The sequence below is a fragment of the Scleropages formosus genome, chromosome 6 (assembly GCF_900964775.1).
Source record: "Scleropages formosus chromosome 6, fSclFor1.1, whole genome shotgun sequence".
NCBI classification, from domain to species: domain Eukaryota; kingdom Metazoa; phylum Chordata; class Actinopteri; order Osteoglossiformes; family Osteoglossidae; genus Scleropages; species Scleropages formosus.
In genome coordinates this window covers 26991210-27018315 of record NC_041811.1, presented here as the reverse complement: position 1 = coordinate 27018315, position 27106 = coordinate 26991210, and the positions used below count along the sequence as shown (strand labels likewise).

General features: G+C 41.0%; 1 protein-coding gene across 1 annotated transcript; it reads left to right on the top strand.

Annotated features, from left to right (window-relative positions):
* scarb2c (scavenger receptor class B, member 2c) lies at window positions 1–27094 on the top strand. Its single transcript, XM_018754200.2, has 12 exons — window positions 1–279; window positions 1002–1159; window positions 2601–2745; window positions 3473–3664; window positions 5248–5339; window positions 5606–5725; window positions 7012–7190; window positions 7761–7879; window positions 12810–12883; window positions 24388–24439; window positions 25724–25876; window positions 27019–27094. The coding sequence occupies exons 1-12, from the start codon at window positions 7–9 to the stop codon at window positions 27058–27060; spliced, it is 1599 nt and encodes a 532-aa protein (XP_018609716.2). The 5' UTR covers window positions 1–6; the 3' UTR covers window positions 27061–27094.
* Window positions 27095–27106: the final 12 nt, after the last annotated feature.

Here is a 27106-nt window from a genome sequence, read left to right as displayed (position 1 = left end):
GTCATTATGTTTCGCGCTTGGACGGAAGAAGGAAGCGGAGAGAATCACACGACTGTCAGCGACAGGGGGGCGGGAGTGTCGCTCGCCTCTACCGCATTGTTCCAGCGCTTTCTTATTTCAGCACTGCAAGTAGTACTTTCAGCAAAAGTAGCCAGCATGTTCTTGAAGTCATGCTGTGTTTACAGCTGTGGTTTGCTGTCAATAGTCTTGCTGGTGGTGGCCATCGCCCTGGTCGTCTTGCAGGTCTTTCAAAACACCCTGTACTCCAGGATCAAAGAGGTATTCCTTCCTGTCGGCGTAACTTATGTTGACAGCGCGCTCAGCCTTTCTCTTAATCGTGTCACTTTCATCTTTACCGTTACCCGGAAAATCATGTAGCTCGCAAACTGGTGGATGATGATCATGGAGCCGATTTTCTCTGTCTTCTTTGTCCACATGATGATGATGATGATGATAATCGGATTACCGAGCAAATCACGTCTGTTTTCACCCCGCCTCCGCGATGATGTTCCCGTGTGTTCAGTTAAGAATCCAAACGTGCTCACAATTTGAAGCTGCATTTCAGTTTTTTAAAACAAAGAACTGTGTGTGGGCGTGCCGTAGCTGCGCGATTGTGACTATAATTTAAAGCCCTAATGACAAACTTGAGGCCTTGTTTATGTTTGTATTTTGACTCATCACTCTCTGTGTTGTTATCATCATGTGGACAGTTGTTACATCGAAACATCTTTGCACCTTTCTGTATTATTGATCTTTGTTTCTTTGTTTTACAATCAATGTATCTTTGTTTCACAATAAGTCTTTCATTTGTACAGCAGGGTGTTTCACTACCAGTTTGGGGAGGGTACCGTGGTAGGAGGGGGGGGGGGATTCCAGCTGGCATCCTTCTGATTGTAAGACAGCAGCCCTCAACCACTGCACTGCCTCCCTCGCTTCAAACTGCCGTGAGTTTGGGGACCCGTGGGGACCCATGCCGACCCCTGTGCCCCTTTGACCCCCAGGAGATCGTACTGAGGAACGGCACAGATGCATTTAATGCCTGGAAGGACCCACCTCCCCCTGTCTACATGCAGTTTTACTTCTTCAACGTGACAAACCCTTCGGAGGTGCTGAATGGCGAGCGACCGGCTGTGTTCGAGCTGGGGCCGTACACCTACAGGTAGTGTCAAGCTTTACATTTACATTTATTTATTTAGCAGGCACTTTTTTCCAAAGCGACTTCCAGTGAACTCTATGTAGTGTTACCAGCCCACACACTTTATTCACCAGGGTGACTTACACTGCTAGATACACTACTTACAAAGGGTCACTCATCCATACATCAGTGGAACACACACACACACACACACACACACACACACACACACACACTCTCTGTCTCTCACACACTATGGAGGCACTTGAACAGCATGTCTTTGGACTGTGGGAGGAAACCCATGCAGGCACAAGGACAACATGCAAACTCCACACAGATTGAGCGAGGACCAAACCCATATCCTCTCGCGCCACCCGAGTGCTGTGAGACAGTAGCGTTACTCGCTGTGCCACCATGCTGCCCAGCTTTACTTTTTTTCGTTTATCTGACACTTTTCTCCAAAGCAACTTACAGTATTAAATTATTAATATTAAATTATTTAGCTGTTTAGGGGGGTGCTGTGGCGCAGTGGGTTGGACCGGGTCCCACTCTCCAGTGGGTCTGGGGTTCAAGTCCCACTTGGGGTGCCTTGCGACAGACTAGCGTCCTGTTCTGGGAGTGTCCCCCTCCCCCTCCGGCCCTACGCCCTGTGTTACCGGGTAGGCTCCGGTTCCCCACGACCCCGTATGGGACAAGCGGTTCAGAAAATGTGTGTGTGTGTGTGTGTGTGTGTGTGTGTGTGTTTAGCTGTTTATACAACTGGCAATTTTAATGGCAGTACCTTGATAGGTACTTAGAGGTCCTGAGCTATACCCATGGAGGGGGGGCAGGTCCAGGAAATGTTCACAACTTGCGAAAAGCAGTTATCAGGGGAAGTTGTATGTGTCATGCTGGTGAACCGCAGCCTACGATTACATTTGAGTAAACATAAAGGTTCTTAAAGGTTCTTCATGCTTACTCAAATGTAATTGTAGGCTGCGGTTCACAATTCGCAAAGAAAGATTTTTAATAGAACTATCAGGGAAAACGGAAACCTTATTAATATTTAGTCCATTTGTACGAATCTTTCGCATTAGTACTTAGCAGTGTGTCTTCCTGTTCAGCAAAGGTTACTTATTGTATGGTATGTAGGGCATAAATTTGGAAAGGTTCCCATGTGAATCTGTATGTAATGTTTCATAAAAATAAACAAAGTGAGCTTTTTTAGCACAATATGTAGTCTGAAGGACTGCTGTATAGTTATCTTTTTTAAGAATTACTGGTATTGGTTTTTTGCCATAAATGTCACATTATTATTATTATTATTATTATTATTATATCCTATGTAAATAAATGAATATGGTTTATGTAATAAATATTGCATGTGGGGAAAAATGGTATAAAGGTTTTTTCTTGTAGTACAGTATAGTTTTCCTATGGTAAAACTGCCATACATTTTATTGGTATGCAATGATATCTTGTACAGAGAATATCGTCCCATGGAACAAGTGAGCTTTCATGAAAACGACACCAAAGTGTCTGCAGTCAACCCCAAGACCTACGTGTTTGAACCCAAGATGTCCAGGGGGACAGAGGATGATCTCATCAGGACTGTGAACATTCCCGCTGTGGTAAGCTGCACTCTGTCTGTTATCTGTTGCAGCCTTTGGTTTTTCTAACTTCATTACATTCCTTGGTATCAGATTTACGGTTAATTTCATTTCTGAAGATTTTTCGTAACGACACGCAATCATAATTATTCAGGAGTCACAAGATTGCATCTGCGTGACATAGTTTTATTGTGTTATATTGAAATATATGCAAATGACCAACAAAATAGCAATCAACATGAATATGGGACACTGGTAGCATAGTGGTTGGAGCTACTGCCTTTGGATCCAAAGGTCACAGGTTTGATCCCCACCTTTGGTTGTAGTACCCTTGAGCATTGTACTCATCCTAAAAAAAATTACCTACCTCTATAAATGGGTAAGTAATTGTAACCTTAACACTGTAAGTTACTTTGGAGAAAAGCATCAGCTGAATGAATAAATATAAGTACAGTATTGATATGCCATTTGCATCAAATAATTCCAGCAGTCATTACCCACAATGTCATTCTGATTTAGCTTTGTTTATTGGAGAGGTTCTGCTGTACAAAAAAGATAATCGCAAGCAATCTTCTGTTTTTGACAAATTATAAAATGGTTTAGACTTCAGGAATCACTACATAACTGCTACCAGAATGTATTAGCTGCTCACTGTTTTAAATGATGTAAAATGCAAAGTATACAATGGTCATTGTACATATTCCACATTTTAATTTTTAATTTTTTTTTTTAAATTGTTTTTGTACAGACGGTGATGGAAAAATTTAAGGAACACCATACTATCAGTGGTCTCATCTCAGCGATCATGAAATCGCAAAACGAGGAGCTCTTCACGACGCACACGGTGGGAGAGCTGCTGTGGGGTTACGCCGACAGCCTTCTCTCGACTCTCAAAAAGTTTGTTCCTGAAATAGAAGAACACTTCGGCCTCTTCTATAAGGTTTGGATTTATGTCTTTAACTAGAGCTCTGCTGTCAATTGTGAATATGCAGATTGGCAAAACTTACTCTATACAATTATTTAAACTCTTTAGTTCTGCCGAACACATATATCTGAGCCAACAAAAGACTAGTGTTGCAAGGCAGGGTTGACTTTTTTTCAACGGCTGGACTTTTTAATAGTAATTATTGTTTATTCACTTAGCTGACACTTTTCTCCAAAGCAGCTTACAAAGGTTTACCCGTTTATGCTGCAGGGTGATTTTACTATATTAATTCAAGGTAAGTACCTTACTCAGTGGTACTACAGCAGGAAGTGGGATTTGACCATGAGATCATGATTAAGTGGTCATAAAATATATTTTCTTTTCAGCTGTGGCTTTTACACTCTAGTGTCCACAGAGTCTCTTCTCGTACCATTAAAGTCTGAGGACAGTGTGTTTGTGGTCTTCCGTGCTCACTGCCATCACCAGATTTGTGTGGTTCACACAGCGAGCCACAGCACGCTTGCCTAACCCACCGGGGAGGTCAGCTGAGATCCTGTGACTGACAAGTCTCTTCCCTCTGAAAGAGCAACACCAATTATAGTGTCCTGGCATGGCGATCGCAGTCGCGGTCAACAGATGACGCAGCTTGGATTTGAGCCGAGGTCTGAACCACAGTCTTTTAAAGAGGCCTTGGCTCAGCTTCTAAATGCCCTCGTAAACTGTAAGCAATAGCAAAAATCCCCGTAAGCTGTTGTCTTTTAAAAATCAATCAGTTAGAATAACACATAAGGATAATATTGTAATAACATTTTAAGGTGTAGTCCTTTGTTCCAGGGTAGCCTGTTGTAAATATACACTACATTTACACTGAGAGGGTTAACATTTCAGTAAAATAATGGAAAAAAATCTACTTGCATGTATCTGATGCTTTTCTTGAAAGCAACTAACAATATTACGGTACTTTACAATTATTTACTCATTATACAGCTGGGTAATTTTACGGTAAATATCTGTCTCAAGAGTTCTAAAGCTCAAGGGGAGATTCAAACCTGTAACCTTTTGGTCCAAAGGCAGTAGCTCTAACCACTATTCTACCAGCTGTCCTGCTGCCCTGTTTATTGATGTGTCTCATACATTAAAGTCCCTGAGCTGCTATTTAATTTATAGTTGTGTACTGAAATGCATTGTATATCAGCACAGCATATTCAATAAAATGAGTTGAACTTTGAACAAAATTCTCATTGTTTTTTGAAGACCTACACATTAACGCAAGAGAGGTGTCAATTTTTTTGATATTTTAAATGTTTCAATATGTTTATCTCTGAATCATAGCTGCTTCAGGTAAAAAAAAAAAAAAATATTTAGCCATACTGCTGCATAGATTTTTTTTTTTTCAATTGTAATTCATATTTCTGATCATTTACTAGAAAAGTTTGTGTATGTATCACAGTATTGCAAAATGTTGTGAAATAACGTGTATAATGACATGAACAAATGTTTGTTTGTTTGTTTGTTTGTTTGTTTTTGGTCGCTTGCAGCAAACGGTAAATGCTTTATTGAGATTGATTCTCAAACTGTGGCTCAACTTTGCTGTTTAGATGAATGCGACTGACGATGGTGAATACTTTTTCTTCACTGGAAAAGACAACTACAAGGACTTCAGCAGAGTGGCCGAGTGGAGAGGTGAAAGGTACCATATTTTGTCCCTCTATTTGTCTTTGGACATGTGCACGAATGGGCAGTGGCTCAGTGGACCATGATGCCCACGTGGCTCCGGGGTTGTAGGTTTCACCCTTGCCCAAGCTCTCTCCGTGGATATGAGTTGTCTGTCGTCTTGTTTGCCCTCACAAGGTAGTCTCTGGATCATCATTGCTCTAACTAGATGAGCTGGTACTAGTAATGCAGACACTCATCCTCACATCTGTTTACGATCGTTTATGTGTGTTTTGTTCACAGCTCTCTGACATGGTGGACCACAAATGAGTGCAACATGATCAACGGAACAATTGCCTCCACCTTCCATCCCATCGTTGAGAAGAATGAGGTCATCTACATCTTCTCCTCCGACCTCTGCAGGTTTGAGGGGCTGCTTACTTGAATCTCCCAGGTCTTTTCCGCTAAATAAACTGTACTCGCTCCCAAAAATGGGCATGGTGGTACAGCGAGTAGCACTGTTGTCTCACAAGGCCTGGGTGGTGCAAGAGGATGTGGGTGCAATCCCTGCTCAGTCTGTGTGAAGTTTGCAATCCTGTGGGTTTTCTCTGGATGCTCTGGTTTTCTCCCACAGTTCAAAGACATACTCTTCAGGTAGATTGGTGACTCTGAGTCCCGCAGATGTATGGATGAGTGACTCATTGTAAGTAGTGTGTATAGCAGTGTAGGTCACCTTGGCTGAAGAAGATGTGGGATGATACCACTACATGGAGTTCATTGGAAGTCACTTTGGAGAAATGATTCTGCTAAATAAAGTAATGTAAATGTAATAAAGTAAAGTTGGTAAGTTTGATGTAGTGCTGTAAAAACTAAATCGAGTACAGCCGTTGCTGGCTTTCAGACGCACTAATCTGTGAATGTGATCGGATCCAAGCTCAGTGGAATGGCTTTTACCCAACCATTCGAAAAGCCTTTCTAAAAAAAAAAAAGTTTGATTTATCCCCTTTTATACTCCGGTTAAATCATAACTTAAATCCTGGTTTTGAAATTCTGGAATGTGGGTTGAGTATTCTTAAAAATTTGGCAAGAAAATATATATTTTATTGCAATGGTCCAATACAGAAGCTCCATTTGCAAATAAGTGGTTGATGCAAGTGTCTAACTTTAGTTTTCCTAGAAGAGTTAGGAATCTGTCACTGTACGATAAATTCAATGAATTCTGGAATATCTGCTCAGTCTTTCGAATCTCCTTTTCGGGCGCTGCGTAACACAGCTAGTAGTGTAGTGGTTAGAGCTGCTCTCTTTGGAATCAACGGTCGCAGGTTCGAATGTCACCTCCCGCTGTAGTACCCTTGAGCAAGGTACTTACCTAAAAAAAATACTGCTGCAGTCAAATTACCCGGCTGTATAAATGGGTAAATAACTGTAGGTAGATAAACATGGCAAGTCGCTGTGGAGAAAAGTGTCAGCTAAATGAATAAATGTAAATAATGACCCCCTCCTAAGTAGTCTAGCCTCTTGCCTTTGTTTTATGTATGTGGGTGTATTTGCAGTTTCTTACGGTGCTGTTTCTTCTTCTACGTTGCTGTGACTCAGTGCTTTTTATAAAGGTAATTTAAAAAAAAAAAAAAAAGCAGGAATGAGCTGCGCTGAGATTGACGAGTTTGAGGTGCGTCCTTCTCACCCTGTGTCCGTTGTCCTCCCTGCAGGTCGCTGTATGCCTTATTTGAGAAGGAGGTGAATGTGATGGGTATTCCAGCGTACAGGTTTGTACCTCCCAGGGAGGTGTTTGCAAACGCCACGGAAAACCCAGCCAATGAGGGCTTCTGTGTCCCACCTGGGAACTGCCTGGCGTCTGGCTTGCTCAACGTTAGTGTTTGTAAGCAAGGTAAGCGTGTCCCAGGGTGACGGCATAGGTCTGGTCTCAAGATATCAGAAAGAGTGACGTGTCGAAGCCTTTCGCACTCTTCTGACACAGTTCTGGTGTCAGACAGACCGAAAACGTGATAGTCCAAATAGGGAAGGAAATGATTTGATGATCACGTTTGGCATGTTACACAGGGGTTTCCACACAGCTTCTGCAAAAATCATACGACTTCTACCAGCAAGGCTGCGGTTTATAATATCCTAAAATTTTGTTCACTTTTAAAATAAGTTGGACAGCTGGTAGCGTACTGATTAGAGCTACTGCCTTCGGACCCAACCCACAGGTTCAATTCCCACCTCTGGCTGTGGTAGCCTTGAGCAAGGTACTTGCCCTAAAATTGCTCCGGTAAAAATTATAATTGAGTAAACAACTGTAAGTACCTTAACATTGTCAGTTGCTTTGGAGAAAAGTGTCAGCTGAATGGATAAATGTAGAATACTGATCTATATCATGAACAGCACTGGGACAGGAGAAATACAAGACCCAAAAACCTAACTTCTGTGTTCCCCCCCCCCCCCCCCTCCCTTGCAGATGCACCGATTATACTGTCGTCACCGCATTTTTATCAGGCAGATGAAAAGTTTGCCAACGACATTTTCGGAATGAACCCGAAAAAGGAGCACCATGAGACTTCAATTGATATTAATCCAGTAAGTATCCCTTACCTCAGCAGTTAGACTTTTTCCCCCTCACTGTTTTCCAGTGGAGGGAGCACTCTCACCACATTAAGTACACCATTAAAAACTCTGCCAGTTAGTTATGCAGCATTTCGTTGTACCGCGTTATGTACCTTATGTCATTTTATTCCCTCGTTCTTTTTTTGGGGTGGGAAGGTTACCCGTAACGGAACATTTATTTTAATTTCTAGGAAATCTGCATAAATTGCAGCCAGTAGAGTAGCTGTTACAGTTTCTGTCTTGCTCTCGAGAAAAACTTGGGTTTGAGTCCTGCTCCTGCTATAGTACCTATAAGCAAGGTACATATGCTAAACTGACACAGTAAAAATTTCAGGTAAATAACTAAGTAGTTTAATCTTATGAGCATATTAATTTCAAAAAGTTATCTTTGTTGACCAAGCACTATAAATACAGGGAGCAATTATATTTTATAGGATTGTTATTAGAGTTCCAGCCACAGAATATATAGCACCATTAGTCCAAATATTTACTTTGGTATGTACCAGGACACATGAAGTTACTCAGATCAAGTACTGACAGGTATGTCAGCATGAAGAAGTGGCATAGTGGTTAATATTTCAGTTTACCACTCAAAGGGGAAACAGATGGGTCCCTGCTGTTATATCTTTGAGTTTGGCTGAGTTACCTTGAACCCTGCTGTTATCTTTGTGCTTAACTTGAATTGCTCCAGGGAAATATTGTAGCACCCCCCTGTGGAGCTACTAGAAATGGGCTCAGGAGTGAGGGTAAAAGAAACGGACTCTTTATTAACAGTGTACGTGTCTTTGCAGCGATCTTAACAAAGACTCCAGACAGTACCGAGTTATGCGGAAGAGAGGGGGGTTCCCCTAGGTCACTCCCAGCCCCCCTACTGCGCACAACGGTTAGGGGACCACCCCTAGAAGTACCCAGAATTCCCCCCCATAACAAACTACACATAAACGATAAAACAATCAATCATAACAGAACACCAAACTATGTACAGACATGAGCACTAATAATTATTTACACAGAGCTATTTCACCTCCTCTCAGCGTCATTGCAATATCACACACACACTGTCTGAAACCGCTTGTCCCAAGCAGGGGTCGCAGCGAACCGGAGCCTAACCCGGCAACACAGGGCGTAAGGCTGGAGGGGGAGGGGAAACACCCAGGAGGGGACACCAGTCCATCACAAGGCACCTCTAGCAGGACTTGAACCCCAGACCCACTGGAGAGCAGGACCCGGTCAAACCCACTGCACCCCTGCGCCCCCTGTTATAATATCTAGCTGTGTAAATGGGCTGATATTTGGAGGAAACCCAAAATCTGTTATAGTAGTTATGCAGCCATATACATATGATACAAATTTATCTTTTTCATTCAAGCTTGTAATGTTGCTATCAACACGCCACAGCTTATCTTTGAGTTTTTAAATACCTTATCAAATTTAGAAAATATCTTGAATGAACTAATCAGGATGAATTGGTAGTAGGAAAACTGTATGAATGGTCGCACCTCTTTCAACCCTAAAGACACAAGTACAGTAGTACAGGACAGTTTGGAGGCTCTCTCTCTATGTTTTGGTGTGCACTTCATGCCACTTAACATTAGTCTCACACATTAATTTCTCATACATACATTAATCAGTCTCATACATACTTAGATGAAGTGCTGATTATGTAAATAAAATGATACGGGTGCTGTAAGCCTTTACACACATACGTTGAATGAAGCCATCTGTCCCGAGCGGGGTTGCGGCAAGCCGGAGCCTATCCTGGCGACACAGGGTGCAAGGCTGGAGGGGGAGGAGACACACCCAGGACAGGGCGCCAGTCCATCGCAAGGCACCCCAAGCAGGACTCGAACCCCAGACCCACCAGAGACCAGCGCCGAGCCTTTAGATGATCCTAATATTCTTCACATGCTTTTAAATTTGAAAATTTGTTAAATATTTTTTGAAAAAACTATATTGCTGCAAAAATTTTAGATGCAAAAAGCACAGACACTGATAATCCATGCATAACTGAAGGGCATTCTTGTTTTGATGTGTACTCATCCCACATATTTGGTCTCCCACATAATTTTTTTTATTTTTTTTTTTTAAACACTTCTTCAATTCACGGTTATTTTTTCTATTTACATTTATTCATTTCGCCAAAGTGACGTATATAGTATAGAAAAATACAATGTGTGCGTTATATTAGCAGAATATATTCCCATAATCATTTATCATCAAAACTTTTATTTTCCTAGTCTGAGACATAATCTGACAGAACAGAAAAAAATTTAAAGAAACTGTTTCCTGGGAACAAATCACTTCAAAGTTCAGTTCAATTTAATTTATTTTATAGCACCTTTATTTTTTATAACACTCTTCTCACACAGGTACACAAAGTAAAACCACATTGTTACTGTGATTTATACTTTAGTAATAAAGTATTAAATTAGTAATAATTTAATGCACAACTACAAAACTTTACAGTGTAATGTGAAGTTGCACATTTTCCATATGTTGTTAGGTGTCTTTCAGGGTGAATTTTGGGTGATTCTGAGATATGCAGTTTTTTACCTGAAGAAACGCACGCATGCACCCACTGCCTGAACCGCTTGTCCCATACAGGGTCGCGGGGAGCCAGAGCCTAACTCAGCAACACAGGGCATAAGACTGGAGGGGGAGGGGACACACCCAGGACGGGACGCCAGTCCGTCACAAGGCACCCCAAGTGGGACTTGAACCCCAGACCCCCCACCCCCCCAAAGAAATAATGGAATAAATAATTTAATTTTCCAGTTTTTTGATATTTGCTCAGTTTTCAGGTTCTGTTTAGGACTGGATGACTGGGGATAAGTGCATTTTATGTGTCTTTCACACTGTGTGCAGTAGTTTATTTGTAATAAATTGTTGCAGGGTGTTTTGCCCTTCATTGATCGTTGCGTATGGATTTGAAGTGAAGCTGTGGCTTGGGACAGGGTTGCACTTGTCGTACCATTCCCCAGGGCCCGCTGTTCGGCTGACTCGGCTTAATGAGTGTTTTGACCGTCAACTGAAGGGACAATCAAGTGTCAGTATTGAAGGCAGCTGGCCTGAGGACTGAGGCAGTCTGGGAAACACTGAGAGCTTTCAGCACTGGACTGGTGTGTAGGGTTTTCGGGTTGGCGTTACAGACATTCCTGTTGGTATTCTGTTCTTGTCCTTTTCGGGGTTTGTGTTTGGTCTTCTGCTTTAAAGGCAGATTGCCCTTGACTGGACTTTTTAGTAATAAGACACAAGGGCCAGCGTAGGTGGGTTACATAGTGGTTAGAGCTGTTGGTGTGCAATCAGATGAGCTGGGTTTGAATCCCATCTCCTGCTGTAGTACTTCTGAGAGAGGTGCTATCGCTGAATTTCTCCAGTAAAAGTTGCCACACTGTATAAATTAATAGTTAACTTGTAAATAAATTAGGGGGTGCGGTGGCGCAGTGGGTTGGACCGGGTCCTGCTCTCCCGTGGGTCTGGGGTTCGAGTCCCACTTGGGGTGCCTTACGACAGACTGGCGTCCTGTCCTGGGTGCGTCCCCTCCCCCTCCAGCCTTGCGCCCTGAGTTACCGGGTTAGGCACCGGTTCCCCGCGACCCCGTATGGGACAAGCGGCTCAGACAATGTGTGTGTAAATAAATTAGTTAATGTTTTTTGTGTCTCAGTATAAAAACCTTGCAGAGCCAGACACCTTTGACAAAGACATCAGCTAAATAAATAAGGAGAGTATTTATTTATTTATTCATTCATTCATTCATTCATGAATCTGTATTTTTGTGGGGGGAAGTATGTTATATAGGGCCACATATTTTAAATACAAAAAAATTAAAGATACGCTACAGGTCATACCTTTTCACTGAAAAATGTATGCCGCAATTCCTCGGATTACATCATTACAATTTTTCTGGAAGGTAGCAGGAAGTGTATTTGGAACAGCATTGTTGACTGCAGCTGATCAGTACCGCCCCGCCATGCCCGGTGCGTTCTAACACTCCAATCGAACTTAATCGTTGACTGACGGTCTCGGCGCTGACGGTAAAAGGAACGGTTGTGCTGCTTTGACTTTCTTTTTTTTCCCGATAAGCAGGCTTTTGATCGTCCGTACAGTTTACCATGCCGTAGGCTGCGACCGGTCTGAAGTCCCCGGATCGATAAGCCGCGTTTTATTACTCGGCTTAAACGCTGGCAGCTGGAGCAGTACATGATCTGCAGACCCTAAAGATAAGCAGGAGTGCCCAGATGAGGAGCAGCCATGTACGAGCTCCATGCATCCCATCTGATAGATCGTTTACTCCTGGTGAAGCTCTGCCGACAGCTATTTTAGGGCTCTAATGACAACAACATAATTAACTTTATTGTCCCTGCGGTGATCAGTGGCTCCTGGAGTTAAAAAATGGGCCACACGGCTGATATTTTAAATGCTTTATTATTCATACACGTTAACAGGTGCAATTGTAATCATTTACGTAGCCTGTTTGCTTGTCTCCTGTGGTTTCATTTATAGAGTTAACAGTCAAAGTCCTCTGGCTGCTCTTATCACTTATCTTTTCTGTGTAAAGCTGTGACAGGTCAACAATGTTAATCTTAAGTCCTGGCTTAATGCTGTTATTCAGATGTTCTCGGTACTCTTATCTTTTCCGAAATTAATGTTGATGTGTGGATGCAAGGTTTGAATTTCATGTTGCGCTTTGGAGTAGGATTTGGTGAAACTGGCTACAGTTGAAAGTAGAACACACCCTTTCACAATAGTGTTTATATGCAGATTTGGTTAAATTTTATTCATTTTTGCAGTGCTTTTCTCACTAGAGTGATCCACAGCAACCGGAGATCTATATGTGTGTTTGTTTTTATGCTTGTAAATAAAAAAAAAAAAAAAAAAAAAAAAAACCATTCTGTCTCCTTAGCTCACCGGTATTCTGCTGAGAGCCGCCAAGAGAATGCAAGTGAACGTCTTTCTTGAGAAAATTTCCGTTTTCAGGTAAGGTTATGTTGGCAGCAAGCAAAATGTATTTCTTTCGTGATTATTATGTGCAGCTATCTCCATAGTGGAAAAGGAAGGTGACTTCACCCCCAAGAGAGGCCTGCTGTGTTGATCTGAATATCTTTAATTGCAAATTTACATTTATACGTCAGATATTTTGTGAGGGTTAACGGTATTGAAATGCACAGCATTTTAAAATATACCTGCTGTGTTATAGTTAGCGTTTTTTGGGGCTCTTTTTGAAGTTAACAATGGCGCACATTTTTAAATGAATGGAAATGTTAAAATGAAAACACAGCAAAGGGGTGCATGAGACAATTTTAATATGTCTCCTAAAATATTTCTGAAAAGAAGACATTCCCCTTGCTATCAGGATGCCTCTGTTACACACTTGGCAACCATGGATGCATAACCTAAGGGCATTCTTTTTTTTTTTTTTTTTTTTTGATGTGCACTCTTCCCACATTATTTGGTCTCCCAGCACCCAGTTTTGACTCATGGGCATGAGATGCAGGTTGGGGTTCAAAACAGGATATATGACTCTTAACAACTCCAGGAATTTGATTATTCTAAAGAGACAATAAGCAATTAAATAAATAGATAGTTGCAGTGAAAATTTGTCATTATGAATAATCAAATCACAAGTGATGCTTTCTATATGTAGCATATTAACTGAGATTTTATTTTGTTGAAGTATTTGTAGGGATTTCTTTAACTGTCTCATAGATCATCGTAATACTAGACATGGAGGCATATGAAGGACTTGGGATTACCCAGATGTTAGAATGTGATGATTCTCAAATGTTCAAACAACTGAGATGAAAATATGCATCTCATATCAGCTCCATACACTTTATTACACCTGCTGAAGTGAGCCTTAGGTTATCCTAAAAAACGTAAACATAAATGGTAAGAAGAAAGCGGTTGGTACACCTTCTGGTCTTAAATCTTGTTGGCTCTTTTCTCGAATATCACATAGAATGTTTTGCAGTTATTGTGATTTTAAGCATCTTCCAGGAAGCAGAGAACAAATTTGAGCTTTGTTGCTTAACCTTGTTTTCATCCAGACCAAACTATGTAGAAACAGCTGATGTCTTGGCTGTTTGGAACGCTCTTTCATGTCTTAGTTGGGATTGCCATTCTCCACAGAAACATACAGTTTAGTTTTTATATATATATGTATATGTCAGAAGTTTTTCGGGACACTTCATTTTGACTCTTTCGTCCAGTTCGTCCCGTAAATGTAAAATACAAGTATATTTCACAGTTTGTACATGTTCGCTCGACCTTTTACCTGATACTGTCTCACTTGACGGTATCCTAATTAAAATGAGCTATTAAAGCAGTGATACCTGGAGCAACATGACTGATTTGCCATTGTTTTGGTGAACGTAATTTAAAAACAGTAAATTTAGCCTGTTTTACACACACACACACACACACACACACATCATCTGAACTTCTTGTCCCATACGGGGCCTAACCCGGCAACACAGGGCATAAGGCTGGAGGGGAAGGGGACACACCCAGCACGGGACGCCAGTCCTTCACAAGGCACCCCAAGCGGGACTTGAACCCCAGACCCACCAGAGAGCAGGACCCAATCCAACCTACTGGGCCACCACACCCCCCAGCCCATTTTAGTGCAGCTTTATTTTTATGCAATTTTTGAAGCAAATTGAAGCAGAAAAAGTTACTTGAGCTGAGCAGCTGTATATTAACTTGCCTCAACTACGATATCTGTCGTGGTTGCTCTTTTTTTTAAATTTTTTTTAATTTATTAATTAATCCAGTCTTTTGGATATTCTGGATAATGTTAATTTAATTTGGTTGAAACAGAAGGAATACCAACAAGTGGAGATGAGCCTAGCAGAATTTCATAAAATACGATTTGCCCCTTTCTTACACATTTAATTCAATTTTGGAAAAAGGACCTGTTTGTGGACGCTTGGTCTCTGTTAAGGGTCTCAAATTTCCTGAGCAACAAAGAGGTGTCCTTGTGGGAGCAGGTCCTGTGTTCAGCCTGATTTATCCTTTGATCGGGCCATAATTTGTCATAACACGCTTGACACATGTTTGGTTCATTACCTATTATCTCTTTTACCCAGGAAGTGGGCTCTTGGTATGTATAAGGCATAAGTGAATCTTCCAGCTTCCCCCTGGCACCTGTCCTTGTTGCCAACAAGTAGGAATGCGGTCAATATCCCATGATTTCATGGTTGGCATGGGTGAGCTGGGCAGCCTGGAATCCACCGTGGAGGGACACTTTGCCCTCTGAACCAGGCAGGTGCTGTGTAACCAGGTGTGCTGGCAGTTTGGGTTTGTGGCTTATGGACAATGAGGTGCTGAAGGATGACGAGCAGTTTGTTTATCACCAAACGAATAAATTACTAATAATCTGATCTACCCCTGTCAACTAGGCACACTGCCATGTAATTGGTAAAAACAAAGAGGATTCATCAGAACACCTTCAGCAGCTAGGCCAGGTGTGAAGTCAGTCAATCTTGAACAGTTCTTTATTAACACAGTCACGTATACCTCTCAGATTTAAGTTATTTCTTCCGTGGAAATCAATTAGAGGTCTGATGTCTGACACTTCAGCTTATTAGCTTCCCAGTGTGCCACTAACCCACCCCAGGAAGGGCATGAGCAGGAAAGTAATGCTGCATCATGGGGTAAATATGATCTAACTGATGTTTTCAGCAGCATCAGGTTCTTCGGTGCTGAGGGGTCATGCTTTTCCGTAATCATCTATAAGAAAAATACATGCGAATTGAATGTCTTTAAAATGCTAAATTAAATTTTTAATTTATTTTCATTCATATGCTGTGTAACTCCATCTACATGGGAATTAGAAATCTAAAAAGTATGTGTGTTCCACCTCTTGTTCTTTTCCCACACCCCTACCTGCTCCCAAGTGCTGATTCACTGTAGTAGAATTACAGGTATAGAGTGAGCATTTTTTCTTTATTTCGTATGAAATTAGCACGTTCTTGTGTGATTTATGAAGATTTATGAAATATTGTGTGATTTATTAATACCCAGATGTAATGAAAGCTAAGAATTTTACCTGTAAAAGGAAAAATATTTGGGCATGAACATAAGTTAAACACCATGTTTGGTGATAACACACACACACACACACACACACTGGCTGAAGCCACTTGGCCCAATCGCGGCAAGTTGGAGCCTAACCTGGCAATACAGGGCATAAGGCAGGAGGAGGAAGGGACACGATGCCAGTCCAGAGCATAAGGCAGGAGGGAGAAGGGACAGGATGCCAGTCTGCCACAAGGCACCCCAAGCAGGACTCAAACCCCAGACCCACCAGAGAGTGGGACCTGGCCAAACCGGCTGCGCCACCGCACCCCCTTTGTGAGAATGGTAACAATGAATTTATAACCAGTTTTCTTGAGGATTACGCTATACTGAGAAGTTCCAAAATAGCCATGAGAGTTTGATGCCTACGGGGGCGCGGTGGCGCAGCGGGTTGGACCGGGTCCTGCTCTCCGGGGGGTCTGGGGTTCGAGTCCTACTTGGGGTGTCTTGCGACGAACTGGCATCCCATCCTGGGTGTGTCCCCCTCCCCCTCCAGCCTTACGCCCCGAGTTGCTGGGTTAGGCTCTGGCTCCCCGTGACCCCGTATGGGACAAGCGGTTCAGAAAGTGTGTGTGTGTGTGTGTGTGTGTGTTTGATGCCTCTGACCAGAATAACAGAAATGTAACATTTTAGCTGAACAGACTGCATATTAGTGATACAAAATGCTATATGGCAGCTGTGATTGAAATTTGATTCACTTTATGCATTATGAGACATCTTTTGTGTTAATGAACACAGCTTTTACATTACATTTACACAGCTTTTGCCATCATTTTTATATCTGATGACATAAAACAGTAATCTTGAGTTTTTTTTCCAGAATTACATTGTAATTTATAGCAAGTGATAAAGAGGTGTCATGCACATTTTGTTTCTCATCTTGTAATGCAGAAATTTCACTGAAACAAATTTGTCAATGCGGCCCCTTTTAAGTACGTCAACTAAAAACACGAAAAAGGTACACCTTTTAAAAAACCAGAAAATGTAAGGAGTCTGAATCTGATCTGTCTTCAGACCAGCCGCCTCTCATACTGTCCTTGAATGTGCTTTACGTGGCACAGATGGGGTTATGAAACTCACCAAAGTCTGCCCTTTCAGTGTGGCCTTGCCTGGAAATAAATAGCTCGGAACTGGGTAAAAAAATAGTCATTACTTGTGGATCGCGTCAAATGTGTAAGTTTGAAGGCCTACTTGATCTGCGAAGTGGAAGAATTGCGTGAGAAAATAAGAAGGTGGAAAAAGCACAAGCCTCAGATAGAGTTATGGGTAAGACTTGGGTAGGAAATCACTAACTATAAACTACAGCCAAAGCGAGATCCTAACTTTAACCCAAACCATGACCACAGTGATTTTCTTGAAGATGTTTGATTAAACAAGCCTAAACTAGGAAGAAAGAAGTGGTGGTTGGGGAAGAGTAACACCCAGACATTTTAGTCACAGTGGGGGTAAAAAAAACTGGCAACACTCAGGCTTGCCTTTTGGCAAGAGTGATTTCATTGCATGGTATCACAACTAAAAGTTTGTTTTTCCGAAAAAAGGTCTGCTGAGTTCTCATGCTGACCTATCAGGACGTGTCCTCTTTTCCTTGATGTCTTTGTTGCTGTGCTTTGAGTTCAAGCTTCGCTTTTATTGTGCTGGACAGCAAAGAGCATTAATTTAAAAAAAAAAAATTTTTTTGTACAATGTTCAATAACTTAATTCTTAAAAATCTAAAGTGTTACGCTTATAATACTGCTCACAGCGTAACATTTGTCTGACAACAAAAATTATATTTCTCATAAAACATTGTCACAGTATATGACCCTTTAAAGGGATAGAAATTAGTTATTGATTATTATTATAGTTATTAGTTGTTGATTAGATTTAAATATGCAAGATGAAAATATGAAAGGATCCTTACTAATGCTGTGTGTGTGTGTGTGTGTGTGTGTGTGTGTGTGTGTGTGGGGGGGGGGCACCAAAGTCTCCCATGAGATGGTTGCTGTTGCAGATCCTTCACCAACAGTTGCCAGTGGCGGTGGACGCCTTTATTCCGAGTATTTTTTTTCTTGCGAGACATTCCTCAAAGTTCAGCTTTTTTCCACGCTAGAATTTCTGAACAGCAGCCCTGCCACTCATAAATACCAGCTTTGTGAAACTTGCGAGACTGGGACTCAAAGGTCTTGATTTTGTTCTGTAGTGTTTTTTTTTACACTGTTATTTTGTGGTAGATGAAGGGTATATAATGTCACTGTTGTACTCATGAAAGCGAAATTTGCCTTATCCAGCTTGGACGTTGGCAGTTTGAGCAAAGCCGCCCTGTTATTATATCCAGCAATGTCTAACACTAATTGTTTTAATTGATACCGAGTCCACTCGCAGCATATTGAACCTGCACCCTGTATTCAGCCTTAGACCTACTAATTTTTGCCTGGCAGTCCAGAGAAAAACCTAGAAACTTCACATCCTATTTAAACTCTGGCTCATGACGTTGTTGTGCGGGTGAGACTGGCTATTTGTTCCGTCACATTATCTTACTGACCACTTGCCAGACTTTTTATTTTCGTGTTTCTTGCATCACTGGGTATTAATGGGTTTGGCCGTGCTGTCAAGTATGTAAGTCGGCAGACATGTGAGCTCGTAAAACATACCGACATACCTGTAGTAAAATAAAAGCTCTGTGAGTCGCCATGCTGCGGGGGACGGTGGTTCACCGCGTGTTGAAAAAGGCCAAGCATTCTGCTAAAAATTTCAACAGCAGGGTTCAAGGGGGATGCTCCCTTTCAGCTCTCCCTGCCGTGTCCACTGTTTGCCATATTTGGCAGTAAAAGTTTGATTCTCCGCTCGTCCGATATTGGCCTTGTTGCGTAACGTGTGGTGCGGTGCGGTGTCTGGGTGTTTTACGGCCTTCTCCACCTCCTGGCAGTAGAATTAGTGAGAGGCGACGGGTACGAATGAGAACGCAGATTGCCTGCCGTCGCTATGGAGAGGGCGTAACTGCTCCGTAGGACTGCCGTACTTCAAAGTTGTTGAGTCGGCACTTTTGTCCCGAGCTCTTTCAGGTCGCTGTTGCTTTACCTCCCCCCTACTACGACTCTGAAACTGCAGTCACAGCACTGATTGCTCGGAGGCGTGATCCCCCCGCCTCCCCCCACCTCCAACTTTTCCTTTGGCCTATTCGAATAAAGGGGACTTGAGGGTGGGTGGTATTTTCCCTGTGACTCGAAAAGTGTCAACGTAAGAACTTTCCCACTGAATCACCAACCCTCAATGATCTTAGACCAAAAAAATGCAACAAAAACAATTTACGTTACATGTATACTAGTACAGCTTACCAGGAGTCTTTCATAAGGCTTGAAATATACTTTCAGTGCACGGTAGGTTTGAGAGGTGTCATGAGTGCTCGGATGTGCAGTGTTTTTAGCAGCACAAGTATTTCTGCATTGGACAGTCCACCCACTCCAAGGTCATGGTCATGGTCTCCTGTGAGCAGTGTTGCCAAAGAACCAGGGCTTCGTGCCAAAGTGCGTGCAACAGGAGGGGCTCGGTCACGGGGGCGTCAACTGAAAGAGCCACAGACACATTTTCTTTAGTTAAATATTGCTGTCTGTTGCTGCTGAGATGTTTTCTCACTGAGTCACTTGGATACCAAAAAATAATGGTCTGAATAAGTCTTTAGTTTAACAGATCTCAACATTTTATTTCTATATTAATTTATGGTAAGGGATTGAAAACAGAATTTAACGGAAATTTTATTGTTGATTGGTTTGCATTTTCCATTCGGTTTTCCTAGATCAAAAATATACTTTTCGGCATTAGTTCAAGTTCAGGGTTTATTGTCATAAGTATAAATACTGTTTACAAGTACCATGAAATTCTTGACTGCTTCTCCACAGACTATGAACACAAAAACAATGGATAGTACTGCACAAAAACAAGACAATAATGCCAATAACAATAAATAACAATAGTTTGTACTGTATGTCAGTTTTTAGAAAAATATTCTACATTCTTGAAATTTGCAAATTTCTTTTCTAGAATGTTCCAGTGCTTTTTAGAATTCTCTGCAATGTTCTGACACATACAGAATATCTATGTAGCTTTTTCTGTTAATAGATGGCATTTAAAATCACTCAATATAGTGTTCCTTAAATGTGTGAGCAAAAATTCTTGTAAATGCTTGAAAAATTTCATAAAAATAGTGAAAGCAAGATTCTCTTGGTAAAACCAACACTCTAGAACTACTGGTATATTTGTAATCGGTAAACTTTAATCATAATTGGTGCCGAAATCGACATAACAGTTTTGTTGCATTGCGTAATGTCTAAATTTATATTGCTAGCAATGAAATGATGCCGAATGAATTTCACAATAGATATGCACACAACACTCTTTCACGGATGTATGGTAAAGATAAATTGTACTAGTGCGCTGCTGGTAATTCTTCACAGCACAATAAAGTATTCCATTTGATTATTTCCTGTCAATTGATAATACTAGGCCTTTCATCATCACTGTGATTTGGAGATCTGTGTGTGTGTGTGTGTGTGTGTGTGTGTGTGTGTGTGTGTGTGTGTGTGTGTTTTTTTACGTTGGAATATATTTAAATTGTGTTAAGGTACATATGTATTGTCTGCACTCATCATGCGGTGAACATGTAAACTCCTTACACCCTGTCCTGGATTTGAACCTATGCGCAACTATGTGCGCCAGTGTTACTGAAGTTGCGCAATTAAAAGTTATAATTATCATTTACAAATAATGTTATTTTTTTTTTGGACAAAACTTTGACATCATGCTGCATTGGAGGCGTCCCGAAAAGCCTTGGTGACGAAAATATTAAAAAGACATTCAATTTTTTCACAAAAGGAAGTGTATATATTTTGGATGATGGTGACACGGTTCCTAACACAACACTCCAAGGGTAGGTAATTTCCGCGTCTCAGCAGTATTGCGAAATAACCACAGGGATCTGCTTAAAGTTTTGACTCATTGGTGCTGAAAACAAATTGTTCCAGTACATACCTGGTAATTCTGCACAGTGCAGTAATGTAGTCCTACTGATAATTTCCCTTTGCTGGTGCTATTTGCCTGATACTAATGCATGAAATGCCTGTAATAAATGAACACACCACTAAATGAAGCTCATTAATTATTAAACAAGATGCCACTTTTAGATTCAGTCAGTACTTACTGGTATATTAACTTGTGAAAATATTGGTTGTTACCAAGTCCACAAAGGAGTAGGTTTGTAAGGTATTCCGGTTCAACAAAATAATGATTTTTATTGGTTCTGTTACGTACTCCTTATTTGCGTAGCATAGTTTGAATAAATTTTTTTTTTATTCATCATTTAATTATTTTTTCAAGTTTTAATTTTGTTTTTGCTTTTTCCCTTCTTTCATCTAGTGAATATACTGTGCTGAATCATCTCAACAGGTGATTACAGGGCCACATCCAGTCTGATTACCGAACAAACAATCAAGTTTCATTATTGTTTGTCCACTTTAATGGATATTATTTCACTGTGATATTTGAAACCCGGCAGTTTTACTGGGACGAGGACAGACCTGTTTGTCAGTTGTTTCTACATCTGGATATCTAGAGATTCCTTGAAGACTGACAGAACTGTTTATGGAAGTTAATCGTCAAGTCTGCAGTCTGTTCAGGGAACGTTCTAGGACACCGTTTATGGCACGGCCACAAGTGAAAGGGGTAATAGCTGTGGGAGGGCCAAGGTGATAGCCACAAGTTGTAATTTGCTAAATACAGGCTCCTTCAATGTTGAACACAGCTAATGATACCTCATACATATTTGTTTCATTTTGTTTTTTGCTTTATTCGATCCAAGTGTATCGGACAGTTTGCCGTTGCAGGCCTGAACCTTTGCCATGCTTTTCTATGGGTCGGCAACCTCGAGTTTGCAGCTTTTTTTAGATCAAAGTTATTTGAGGTCAGTAAAGTGACCGGCTTTTCTGTGTGGACTGTGGAGAAAGTGACCTGAAATGGCACAGATCAGTTTCGGTGCAGAGCATACTACATGTCTGTGGCTTATACAAGATGTGAAATGGGAAAGGAGCTGTGCTGCTCCATGGCATACTGTGACTAAACACTGTTTTAGGGTACAACAATAGTACTCTCTAGCAATGAACCAAAAGGACTGCAAATGCTAAGTATATCTCCTACTATTTCTGTATTTACACTAATGTATTCACTGGGTGATCAGCTTACAAACCCAACTGGTACCTAAAGTCTGTTTCTAACTTTTTGTAATTCCAAAGTCATTGTTACCACTAAATCAATCAGAAAAAGCTCAAAAAGGTTGCTTTTAAATCCCACCACTTATTACAGATTGGGTTCTGTAAACTCAGAGTTAATCTAAATAAATTGTCTAACACTTATGATGCGAGATGCAATGCATCCATGTAATGGGTGTGAGAGTTGGAAAGTGAAGAAGATGGACGGGAAGAAAATTGACGCCTTTGAATCCTGCGTTTACCCTGGATGGCCCGGAAAACAAACGTGTGGGTATTGCAGCAGATCAAACCAAAGATGTCGTCGGAAGCTCAGGCCACGCTGCTTCGGCTCTCTTACTTTGAACACATGCGGAGAGAACGGTCGATGGAAAAGGACATTAGGCTGGGCAAAGTGGAAGGTCAACATTGAAGCGGAAGGGCTGCTACGCAACAGATTGACACAATCACTACAGTCAAGGATGCCACACTTTCAAGTCTTAGCCGGTTGGCGGCAGACCGGACACTTTTCAGGATAGCTATCCGTAGAGTTGCTATCAGTCGACACTGACTCGACGGCACCTAACAACAACAACAACAACAACAGCACTTCAGAACACACACACACACACACACACACACACACTCTGAACCGCTTGTCCCATACGGGGTTGCGGGGAACCGGAGCCTAACCCGGCAGCACAGGGCGTAAGGCTGGCGGGGGGGAGGGGACACACCCAGGACGGGACGCCAGTCCGTTGCAAGGCACCCCAAGCGGGACTCGAACCCCAGACCCATCGGAGAGCAGGAACCGGTCCAACCCCCTGCCCCCCCCCTTCAGAACATCCATTACCAATGACCGCTTTTTTCAGTGGTGGGTAATGGGGATTTGCCCTCTCATGGAAGCATATGGTAGGAGGCAACAAATGCCAAGGATGCGAGACCACTACATCGCGGTATAACACTTATTTTGATATTATGAAGGCAGTCCCATATTCTTATTCTATTTTCTATTCCAAGTGCACTTTGCTGTCAGCTAAGGGCTACTCATGTTTATGCAACTTATTTTCACTCTGAAACATCAGTCATCAAATTTTAGAAAACAAAGAAAATTAAGAGTTTAGAGTTGTAGAAAATAAAATGGAAAGAAAAAGGCAAAATATTCTAATTATAATCTACTATACTTTTAATTATGCAGTTAAAAATATGTAAACTTAAATGTTTTACCCTTTAAGGTTTGTAACTCTAATTTTCATAACTGCAGGAACCACTGCATATCTGTATTTGTGTTCTTTGTCATTGTGGCTGAAGTCTCAAATGCTATTTCTTAAATTAAGCATTGTTTCTGAAAATATGCAACAGTCTTCTACTTATGGAACCATTCCCTTTATAAATACAGCATACCATAGGAAAGCATCTGGAGAACTACTTGTCAAATCTTCTCAGAAACAGCAGAACAAATCAAAAATCTCCGCTGTTTAAATCCCTAAACACAAGACATGTAGCAGATGTGAGCAGGTGGGCAGTAAAAACCCGGAGCAGGGAGTGAGAACTCCCCGACAGTTCTCAAGGTCCTGCATCTACCATAACCGAATGACGGCCAGCTGCCGACACTCGAGCCCTCAGGAAGAGCCATAGAGGCAGCTGGCCTGGTTCAAGACCTGAGTTTGGTGGGGTTTTCTGTTTCGGTTCCCTTTTTCATGTTGCTTTATTGTAGAATATAACAGTTTTCGTTGGCGCTTCTCTGCTGTCTTGTGCCTTAACCCTGCTCTGCGGCCATCTCCACCGCAGGACTGGCCACATAGTACACACTGAAGGGCTGCTTTCTTGTAGCTGTGTGCAGTTGTCCGGATATATAAATCGTACGATACGCTGTAATTGTTTCAGTATAATTGCTGGTTTGTTGCTAAGCTCAGTAAATAACAAACTACTTTGTCAATGTGTGCCTGTCTAGTAAAAGCTGAGTTCAGGTACGTATGTAATAGGCTGAACATTTGTATGTGCAATAAATTATTTTGTAATTAGTTCTTCACGGGGCAGGTTGTTAGTGTAGCAATTTCAGTCTCAGATGAGGATAATCAATAATTCAGGTTTAAAATCTGAGAGTGAGAGGAAGGGCTGCAGTCTTGAATGTAAGTTGTAGGTTAAAGTTCAGTCAGTACTCTCGCACTAATCCAATTTTTATTTCAGTCAAACAGGGAACGTCAGGACCTTGGTATTTCCCGTGATGTACCTCAACGAAGTAAGACATTGTGTTTATTATTTTGCATTGTGTTTTAATCAGATAAACTATTGTTCCACCTTAGAACGTTTTTTTTTTTTTTTTTTTTTAAACGCAATGATTTTAAAAGATGTTCAAAGAAGTCTGTGTTAAACGTTTTAGTTTCGCAAAAAAATACATGCCGTAGAAAAGTGGCTTTTGTTCTCGTAAACCATAAATCTGGTTGTCAGGTGATGGCTACCTTTTTGTTTTTAAACCAAGTTTACATTTTTGTGGGCAGTCTTATCAGGCTTGTTAAGTTCTTTCTTCCCCTTTTAAAACATTTAATATCAAATTTTTAAAGTTCATGTTAAAAGCCTATTTACATTTTACATTTACATTAATTCATTTAGCAGACGCTTTTCTCCAAAGTGACGTACATCTCATTGAAAATACGATGTGGGCATTACATTACAAGAGAGACTTAGATACAGACGTGTGATTCTAAAGTACAGTTAGTTTACTGTCCACTATATGAACCAATGTTCATCACATGAGCAGCTGCATAAAACTTTATCCGAATAGCGACGATTTCTAATTACATTAGTAATATATATTTTTAATATATAAACATTACATTACACATATAGCTGTAATGTAGTGAGTAGTGTAACGAGTAGCCTGTTCTTTAACAGGTATGATCTCAAAGTTGCAGGAACATTTACACATTAAATGAACTCAAGAGATCATGGGTGAAGTGAGTGCGGAAAAGGTGAATGGATAGTGTTGCTGCCTTTGGATTCAGCAGGTTTGAGTCACACCGCCTGCTGTAGTACTCCTGAGAAATGTACCTAACATGAATTACTCCAGTGAAATACTAGCTGTATGAGTAGCTTAACGTGAGTTGCTTTGGAGAAAAGCACCAGTAAAAACATTATGGATTGTGCAGTTTGTTGGTGAATGTAAATCAGGTAATTGGCTTCAAACCATTAGCCTTCAGGTTATAAATACATGTCCTTTACTACGCTACCTGCAAATAGTCTACAAAGTGAAGCAAAGGCAAACTGTTTAGGAACAGTTTACCCACTTTGACTGTTGTCCTTGAAAGAACAGATGTCTTTTCTCGTGTGAACATCTTTGTCATGTGAGGGTCCTTGGATAGCAATTCATGCTCTTCCTGAGGATATGGTGGTTTTGATAGGCAGAGGTGACTTTTAGTCATGCCAGGAAGAACAGTACACAATAGCAGGGTTTTTAGCTTCATGTGAGAGCACGCTTACTAGCATATTTCATTTTTGGCTGACATTATGTTTATATCTCTTTCAGAGTGTGGTCATTGATGAAGAGTCTGCTAAGAAGGTGCAAGCGGTGGTTAATAAGGGCAACTTGGTCATCAACATCCCTTTCCTTTTAATGGGAGTCGCTATCGTACTAGGTGTGGTCTTTGTAGTGATCATATGCAGGCAAAGAGTTCCTCAGGTAAGTTCCTATTTCAACATGACTATCACTCGGTGCACTAAAAGGTATATAAAAGTTGCACAAAAGCTACAGAAGAGGGGGAAGAAACGCCTAATATTAAACCTATGTCTTCCGATAACCTACTGTCCTTTTTGAATGCTAATTTTCATTAACCAATGAAAATTTTTGTAACCTTCTTTGTGGAATATTACGAAATCAGTTTTGAACTCTTAATGTTTCCCTTTAGGTTTTTTTTTTTTTTGACTGATGATAAACCAGAAAACATACATTAGATGGAGAACTTGAAAACTTATTTGCTGTATCTTTGCTACTAATTTATCTTTTTCTGAAAAACAACTCTGATCTAAAATAGGTACTGTTCCTCCTTCCTTATTTAAATATTTTCATAAAGAGCATCTTAAAAAACAAAAGGAATAGTAATTACCCCTAGCACAATGCCGGACTACAGATGTTCGTATCAGCAGGTGCTTCCTGTATTGCGGAGATTCTCATCACATTTCAGTTTAACCTTTTCCTATAGCTCCATCGCCTATGGCTTTAAATAGACGTAGGTCCATACTAATAGCTATTTACACATACCTACTTGTGAAATGATTACATTTTAGTTTAACACTGCTGTAGCACAGGTTCCCAACTGTGTTTATTGAAAAATTGCACCTTTGCTCCAAAAAAGAAAGCCTAAAGTTCCCTTTGTGGAGGTGTGCTAGTGTGTAAAACTCAGTGCTCCTCAACGTCTCATAAACTTTTACTGATGTTTACATCTGGACAATTGGGAGGCAGTGAATGCAGTCTCACTTTATCCTGCTTTTCCTAAAACTACTCATGAGTCCTTTTTAGCTATATTTATGAGTGATGCCCCTTTGATTTTGGTAAAGGAAAAAGTCGCTAATGGCCCACACGTGTTGCACACATCTCCTGTTGTTTCCACCCAGATTATATATATATATATATATCTATATCCTATATTAGAGTGATTATTTCAGTTTTTTTTTTTTTTTTTGTTATCTGGTCTGAAGAATAATTTCCAATGCTGTGTATCCTTTGTCCTACTGTTAAGGAGTTTATTTTCTCAGACGATCTGGGCAGGGGTTCCCTAATACTCAATAACTTCATGCTGGTGCTTCTTCTTTTATTGTTTACAGTCCACTTCAGCAGAACGACAGCCCCTTCTTAAATCATCATAACTCCAGATGGCCGGAGAACCGTGGGGATACAGAGACTTGCTCTGTC